Source organism: Aythya fuligula, chromosome 1 (assembly GCF_009819795.1).
Source record: "Aythya fuligula isolate bAytFul2 chromosome 1, bAytFul2.pri, whole genome shotgun sequence".
NCBI classification, from domain to species: Eukaryota; Metazoa; Chordata; class Aves; order Anseriformes; family Anatidae; genus Aythya; species Aythya fuligula.
Window position 1 is genome coordinate 71034661 of NC_045559.1, and position 7949 is coordinate 71042609.

General features: G+C 43.1%; 1 protein-coding gene across 1 annotated transcript; it reads right to left on the bottom strand.

Moving 5' to 3' along the window:
- Positions 1–1208: 1208 nt before the first annotated feature.
- On the bottom strand, positions 1209–7611 carry BCL2L14 (BCL2 like 14). The gene is made up of 5 exons (XM_032184168.1): positions 7191–7611; positions 4269–4433; positions 3276–3343; positions 1992–2264; positions 1209–1250 (listed from the first exon to the last, which is right to left on the bottom strand). Exons 1-5 carry the CDS (start codon positions 7609–7611, stop codon positions 1209–1211), a joined length of 969 nt encoding a protein of 322 aa, XP_032040059.1.
- Positions 7612–7949: the final 338 nt, after the last annotated feature.

Genomic DNA, 7949 nt, shown 5'->3' on the forward strand with positions numbered 1-7949 from the left:
AAGGACCTGAATGTCCTGGTGGATGACAGGTTGGCCGTGAGCCAGCAGTGTGCCCTGGTGGCCAAGAGGGCCAATGGGATCCTGGTGTGCATTAAAAGGAGCATGGCCAGCAGGTCAAGGGAGGTGATCCTCCCCCTCTACTCTGCCCTGGTCAGGCCTCACCTGGAGTACTGTGTCCAGTTCTGGGCTCCCCGGTACAAAAAAGACAGGGAGCTCCTGAAAAGAGTCCAGCAGAGGGCAACAAAGATAACAAAGGGCCTGGAGCATCTTCCCTCTGAGAAAAGACTGAGACCTGGGTCTGTTCAGCCTGGAGAAGAGAAGGCTGAGAGGGGATCTCATTAATGTTTACAAATATCTTAGGTGTGGGAGATTTGGCCAACCTCTTTTCAGTGGTTTGTGGGGACAGGACAAGGGGCAATGGCCACAAAATGGAGCACAGGAAGTTCTGCACCAACATGCGAAATAACTTCTTCATGGTAGGGGTGACAGAGCAGTGGAATAGGCTGCCCAGGGAGGTTGTAGAGTCTCCTTCTCTGGAGATATTTAAGGGCTGTCTGGACACCTACCTGAACATCCTCTTCTAGGGAACCTGATTTGGCAGGGGGGTTGGACCCAATGATCTCTTGAGGTCCTTTCCAACCCCTACAATTCTGTGATCCTGTGAAATGATGGAAAGCGGTTTGGCCAGCTCTTTCGCCTGTTCTCTCAGTACACTTGGGTGGATCCCATCTGGCCCCATCGACTTGCATATATCTAAGTGCAGTAGCAGGTCACCAAACATTTCCTTGTGGATTATGAGGGTCACATTCTACTCCCCATCCCCTTCCACCAGCTCAGTGGAAGTGAAAGTGGACTGGATCACAGTCCAGTGATTCTTGACTGCACACTGATATTTTCCTCCGGTTTGCATTTCAACATCCATCTGTAGGAGCAGTGGCAAGCACCTCTACTCAGAAAGGTACCTGAAATCACTATCCATGGGACTGAATGCTGCAGAGTTGGAAGTGCCTTCATATCCTTTAAAAAGCACTTCTGCATCAATACCAGTTTTGAGGAAGTGCTATTGTACCCATCAGACTTAGCCATGCAAGAGTCCAACATTCCATGTGAAAAATAAAAATACATAGCCATGGGAACTGGATTGTGGTAAGATCCTCATGTTCCTTAACTGAAGGTTCATGCACCCTGAAGAACGCATTCACTCACATTTATTCTACTTCTTCCTGATCCAGTGAAGTCACAGCCTTCTCCTGTAACAGAGAAAGAAAACTTAAAATTATAAAAGCAATTATGACCCTCATCCTAAATTCAGATCTGCTGGGGTCAGTCAGTAGGTTTGCCAGTAGGATTTCCTGACCTCACGTGCCGTCTGTTTCCATGGATGTACACTTTACAGCACTTCATGAAGCACAAAAGGACTAAGATCTCTGTTGCAAGTGCCTTACAACAACAAAGCCAGGCAAATAAGCTACAAAGGACAGCAGCTCTGCACCACTGCTGGCCAAAGGGCACCTCTCACTGCTGGCTTTGAAAGTGGGATATGAAGATAAATGGGTGCCTTTGTGTACAGAGAGGTGGACATATACAATACTGTAAGGGCAGACTGTATGAAGTGCTGAACTGCTACATTGTCCCCAGAACTTGCCAACAGCAGACTTTTAGGGGAGAAGTTTAAGATTAGGTCAAGCATGTAGTGAAGTTTCCTGGTGTTTCTCTCAGCCTTCAGCTACATGTATTTGCTGAAGTCAGCCTGCACCAGGAATAGTGCTTTATATTCAACAGCCTTCCACGAATGTCTCCTATTGATTTTGAACCTATGTAAATAAAAAGCTTGCAGCATAGAAGATGTCTTGCAGGAGGAAGTCCACAGCTTAAATACATACTGTGTTAAAGAATACCTTTATAGCTTGTTTTGCAGCTGGCCTATGCCAGTTCTATGAAAGTATGGTACTTCTATACTATGCTCAAGTCAAGGGAGACAAAACTCATACCCATCCTCCCCGGTCACGAATCCACGGACTGAAGTGTTCTCTGAGGTACTTTGATCCAAAACCCATGACCAGGTTCATAGGATGGTTGTCCACAGCAGTAAGTCTGGTGGCAATTTCGAGCGTGAAGGCAACTTTGGCACATTGTAGCTGACTTTCTGTCTCATTTGTTGAATCTGCTGAGACATCCTCCAGGAATGTATCAGTGACCCTCTCAAAGAAGGTGTAGGACAACATGTCTCTGAATTGCTGATAGAAAGTCCTGTCCTTTTTGAACTGAAAATAAGAATAAGGATCAATTAAACTGAGCCACTTCTATTGTAATTTGTTTCCCTATCCCACTGGGAAAGGAGAGCATCTCTAGATAATATATGCAATACAGTCTATTTGTGGTGTTGAATGGAAAAGATGATACACAACCCCACACCTCACTGCACAGCTGTTCCTTCAGGCTCTGGAGGTGTCGCTAAGATTTTTCAGGGTTTTATTATTTATTTATTTATTTATTTGCATTTGAATGAGAGAAGCAGAGAGAGAAAAAGGCAAAAAAAAGTGTGACACTGATATGGAGACTTGCGTGTGAGGAGGCAGGAGCAGTGGGAAGATGACACTAAAGGTTATGAGAAGTGCTGGCAGCAACTGCTGTCCTAACCTCCATTTGCTCAATCTTTGTGACACTTCTTACCTTATCTAAGAACCTCTCTGCTGCCAGAGCAGAACATGTCCTCCATGTGGGATGATACTGATACAGATCAGAAGGGGCAGCTAATGAAGGGCATTAGAGAATGTGTATCTGTATTTTTAATAGAGAAGACAACCATTCCTAATAGTGGACACGTGCAGAGATTTTTGTATAGCTTTTGTGCATGGTTCTCAAAATGCATTCAGAATTATTTCTCTTTCTATACAGCAATTCTTAGAATTGTAGAGTTTCCCTTCCTTCACTGAGAACAACTCATATGCCAAATTTAACACAAGCACAGGAGTTTCATGGAGTTAGTCAGGTGCTCAGTGTCCTATGAAACTCAAAGTGAATGAGTCAAGTGACTCTTTGAAATATACCACCTTTTTGTTGTCTTCCTCCTACACCCCAATTGAGATCTTTGCTAGTCTTCTGGTCTTAAGAAAGGTTTCAGAATGAATGGTTAAGGCTTCAGAAAGCCCTAAATGTGGAAAGAGGTCAGGATAGAGACAGAGAGCTAAGTTACAAAACATTCACTCTCAACAGAAGTGTAATCTCTGTCTCCCACTCTAACCTGTGTAGCTCCTGAAAACAGAAATACTTACCTTTTCTTCTAGTTGATCCCCTGATTTTCTTAACAGTGCAACTATTTCTTGTATTGTCTTTTCTTCATCTGTTAAAGAGAAGAGACGGCATAAATATCACTGCTTTCTAGTAGGATCCAGATAGCAAACCATTGTGAAAGTCCTTCTGTCAATTAATCATGAAAAGAGCTGCTATTTTGTGGCAAATTCACATAGAGTTGTGTATCCAGGCTTTATGCAGAAGCTCACTGTTCTAGTCTGTGTGGAGCAAACAATGGTCTTTTTCCATCTGCATGATATTTTGCTCCAGTTAAGAATTTGGGAAGGAGCATGGCTTTAGCATCCCAGTGCCAGCTCTGCATGCTTTGAGGTATGGCTGGTAACAAGACAGAACAAAGGGGAAGCTAGCAGAGGCCCAAGAAAACAGGCAAAATTAGAGGGGAAAAAATCCCCTCATTGTTACCAATTACACCTTCCATGACTCATCAGAACAAACTTTGGGTTTGCTGGATTAAAGAAAATGTAAGCATGGCTGGCTACTTTTTGCAACCAGAAATTTCCAGGAAGCTTGCATTAAAACCTCTGCAGACACCGCAGAAAACCATCAGTTCACACTTTTAACAGGTTGCTGATCAATGTTGTCCCCTCTCTAAAGAGAGACTGACCAAGATATCATTGCCCTATGACAGGTCTTTGGCCTTAGAGTCCCAGTGTATTATTCTGTCCCTAACTCCTATCACTGCTCTGTCACCTTCTGTCACTTTGCTGCCATTCTCCTTTTCTTATGTCACACTTCCCTGGATTGTTAATGATGTTCCCTTTAATTGCAGTAGCAGGCAGCAAAAGGAATACCTGAACTGTGGGGAACAGAACAGGAACAAGCAGAACAAACTTCCCTCTTCACAGCATCTTACCAGAGAGTTCTTGAGTGCATCACCATACCTGGAAAAAACATCCTGGTGTGCAATACCAACCTAATGACCTGCCTACGAGAAGGAAATTCTTCATCCTTACCATTTCCTTCACTCTCATTTCCCTCAGCAGTATCTTTGCCATCTTCTTCCAGAGACTGGGAATGCACCAGCATCTTGAACATCACACCTGAAGGAGATGACTGAGGTCTGGAAGTAACGAGCTTGGCAAGTTTGTCTGCAATGTGGTCAACATCAGCTTTTTCACCTGATTGGGAAGGAAGGTGGTCCGCAATGTTGTTGACATCTGCTTTTTCATCTGATTGGGAAGGAGGGTGAGAAATAAAGATGGCAATTAATCTTTCCAGGAAATAATTCGGAGATTTACTTGTTTACATGCTCCCTGAGGTGGAAGTACCCTGAGGATACCAAGAGAGATATTTTCCCAAGCTGGGGCTTTGTTGTTGCATGAGATCAGCTGGTAATAATTTAGAGAGGTAAGTAATGCATTACAACCCATCTCTAGTATTTGAGCAGCAGCTAGCTATACATAGACCATACAGAAGCAAGTGTAAGCATTGCCCTCTAGCATACATCCTTGCAACTCAGATGAACATCCTATCGTAAGAAACAGGAGAGTACTGCTCTACAGGATTGTGAATCTTAGACCTTGATATGAGTGTGATATTGCCCATAACTAGTTCATCTATAGCCCCAGATTCAGGAAAGGCACCGTATTTGAATGCTCTTTCCTTGTTCCCACAGGTTGATCCTGAGCTAAGGAGAAGCAGACCACTACAGAGGCACCTCTAGCACAGAAGCTTCTCATGTCTTCAACACTCTTGTGTTTGGACATGAATACTGGGAGAACCCATCACCTGGCAGCCAAACTAGCTTTATCCACCTTGCGTACTGACCTTATTCAGGACCCCCACTGTCTGAAGACATCACTTGGTGAGGGGATTCTACAGGGGATCCTGCTAAAGTAAGGAGAGCAGAAAGAGCTGTTGCAAGGCTTGCTTCAGCTAGAAAGTGCTCTTTTTCACAACTAGCCTCATGGAGCTTGCAAAACTTGTTCTCTCCTCAGTGGCAGCTCCTGTGTGATCAGCAGGCAGTGAGACAAGCTCAGCTGTGGCCTGACCCACAGCACATGCAAAATTCACAGGCAGAGTGTATTGTGAGGGCAGCAGGGGTTAAGGTGGCCAATAAAAACTGCATTTCAAGGGTGGTGAATCAACACCCAGACATTTCCTTCTCTTTGTCTGCATGCAGAGTGGCTAAACTTCTAGGAAGGGGATTGGACTCTTTGTGACAGCTTATGATTATGACTTCAGAAACCTAAGAATAGGCAACTGTTTTTTAATAGAGCAAGCTGTCTTTTTAGGCAAGTGATCCCCCAAAGCATCACCATTTGCTGCCGAATGGCCTGGCCAAGCTTGCTTCTCAGTTGTCAGTAGTGTAAGTTACAAAAAAATATGTTTTAGGAATCAGTCCAGAATCTGTCCAAGGGCAGGTAAAGTCTGTATCTGAAGCCAAGCACTGTCTCCAGGGAGGTTAACACAAAGCACAGTGAGGTGTTATCTTGAGGCCATGCTTCCACCTGCAGGGACAGTGGCCATGTATTGGCAGGACCATTAAGCAGTTGCCCACAAACTCTTGAGAGCTTTTCTTGACAATGTAAAAATGAAATTGAAATAAAAATGGACACAATGAGTGTGATACTTGAATCAAGACCATGGAAAGTTATGGTCATTTCACCCTAGAAAAATGAATTGGGCTGAGACAGGGACCCTTTCTTGAGAGATCCAGCTGGGTTTGGCATAGGGATAATTGTGGGCTTGGTGGGCAGGAGCTGCTCCAGGACAGTTAATCTAATCAAGGATGGGGGATAATCTTTAGAAATATCTTTACATGCAGTGAAATAAGAGAGCAACTGCTGTGACACCAAGGGGTCAGGGAGACGACAGGATCAGCTTGGGACAAATTAGACAAACAACCCCCTATTATTTATATGAATACAATATGACAACCTATCATACACTGCATATGGCTACTTAATGGGGACACTTCACCATCCTCTCTGTCTTTCATGAGAGGTTAAGGTATTAGTCATTTTCTAGAGCAGAAAAGGTAAATGATCATTGTCTACAGTGCAGCACTCTATGTGCAGCTGGCTTTGGAGGCGAGGGTGCAGGGAGTGTAGGTGGATGGGATCCCCAAATGCAGGATGTATTCCTGTTACCCAACACCTCTTCTTCCAGCACATGGGAGGGTCGGTTTAGACTTGATATGGAAAACTCTCTCCACAGCTTTCTTAAAATGAAGACATGTTACCTTCCCAACCTAGCCTCAGACCACACATTATTTTTTAAGCCTGCCTCCTCAGTCAGGATCTATATGTGAGAGGAATCCTGTGGCAGGAGTAGCAACATGTAAAGGAGATTTATATAACTGTGGAAGACTGTTTCCATTTAAGGTACACAGTGGAATTATGAGAGGCAGTCCAGAGACATGAACTACTCTCTGCTTGATGCTGGTTGCCTCAAATTGGCAACTTTGCTAGCACTTTGGTTTCTTGTTAACAACAAAGCTAGCACTTTGGTTTCTTGTGTGGAATATATGTCCCATGATAAAGCCCTTTGAAAAAGCCTTCAGAAAACTTCTCTTCTTTGATTTCTTGTGTGGAGGTTTTCAGTTTGGCCAGTGTTTCACAGTTTCTTTCTAACCAGGTATAAAAATTAAAGGCCAATGCTCATAAAAAGCAACCTGTATGATTGTATGATATTTATCACCATATGATGAAAAACCAAACAAGTGAGTCACAACCATGAATATTGTATGCAAGCACTACTGAAGATCTAGCAATCTGACTTCCTAATTGGAAATCAAAAGAGCTAGTGTAAGATGAGCAAAAAGTGACAGAAGCCTTTTTCCTTTTCCTGCCTTTCCACAGGCCCTGAGTCATTTAAGCTATTTAGAGAAAGATTTAAGAACAAACTGCAAAAGAAAGAACAAAAAGACATACTTGTCTGATGATGACAACTCTTTACTGAAAGGCTCTCAGTGCATGTACCAAAAGTGCAACTTTCAGGTACAGAAGTTTTTTGGGGCTTTTCCTGCTCTGCTCTGCTGCAGAAGAAGGGTAGACAATATCTTGATAAATGTTTTTGTTTTCTTTTCTTTTTGCTGTGCTGCTTCCTCATGCCACTCTGGAATTCCAATGTTTGACTTGAACCGTCTTTTCCCCCTTGATGATGAATCTCTAATTCACTCCTGATTAAGGATGATGATTTTGGTGCATTTGTCTCTTTTTTCAGAAGTTTCTTGTATCTGCTGGCAGACAACCGCCGCTGTGCATAGGCCATCAGGATCTTGTATTCTATGCTGTCTCGCTCATTGTCTTCCAGCGGTATTTCTTCCATACTGACATCATTTGGTGAAGACATCTCAGTCCCTGCAAGAACATATTTTTAGTTTTAAGTTAGGGAATAGCCTGTTTTTCGTAAATACCAACCAATACTTAACCATTTCTACAGAACTTTTCACTGAACACCTTATAAACCTCAGTGATGGCAATATTGCAGTACCTGGAAACCAGTGTTTTCTAGAAAGTGAATTTGGTTACTGAGTAACACTGCAGATGGCAATTAAAGCAATAGAAGAATTGGAACAAGATATATGCTACTTTGCTCTTAGCTGCATTTGGTTCATGAAAGTATTTTTCAATAATTGCTCAGCCCAAGTGCATTTTACATTTCATTGTTTGGTCTTACTGCAAGAGAAT

What these genes read in the sequence shown, in the direction of transcription:
- BCL2L14 (XM_032184168.1), bottom strand. Translation starts at nt 7,611, where the DNA reads ATGTCTTCACCAAATGATGTCAGTATGGAAGAAATACCGCTGGAAGAC. An exon ending in GAGTTGTCATCATCAGACAA is followed by an intron (nt 4,434 to 7,190) that starts GTATGTCTTTTT and finishes CTTCCCAATCAG; the next exon opens with GTGAAAAAGCTGATGTTGAC. An exon ending in TTCGTGACCGGGGAGGATGG is followed by an intron (nt 1,251 to 1,991) that starts GTATGAGTTTTG and finishes TCTCTGTTACAG; the next exon opens with GAGAAGGCTGTGACTTCACT.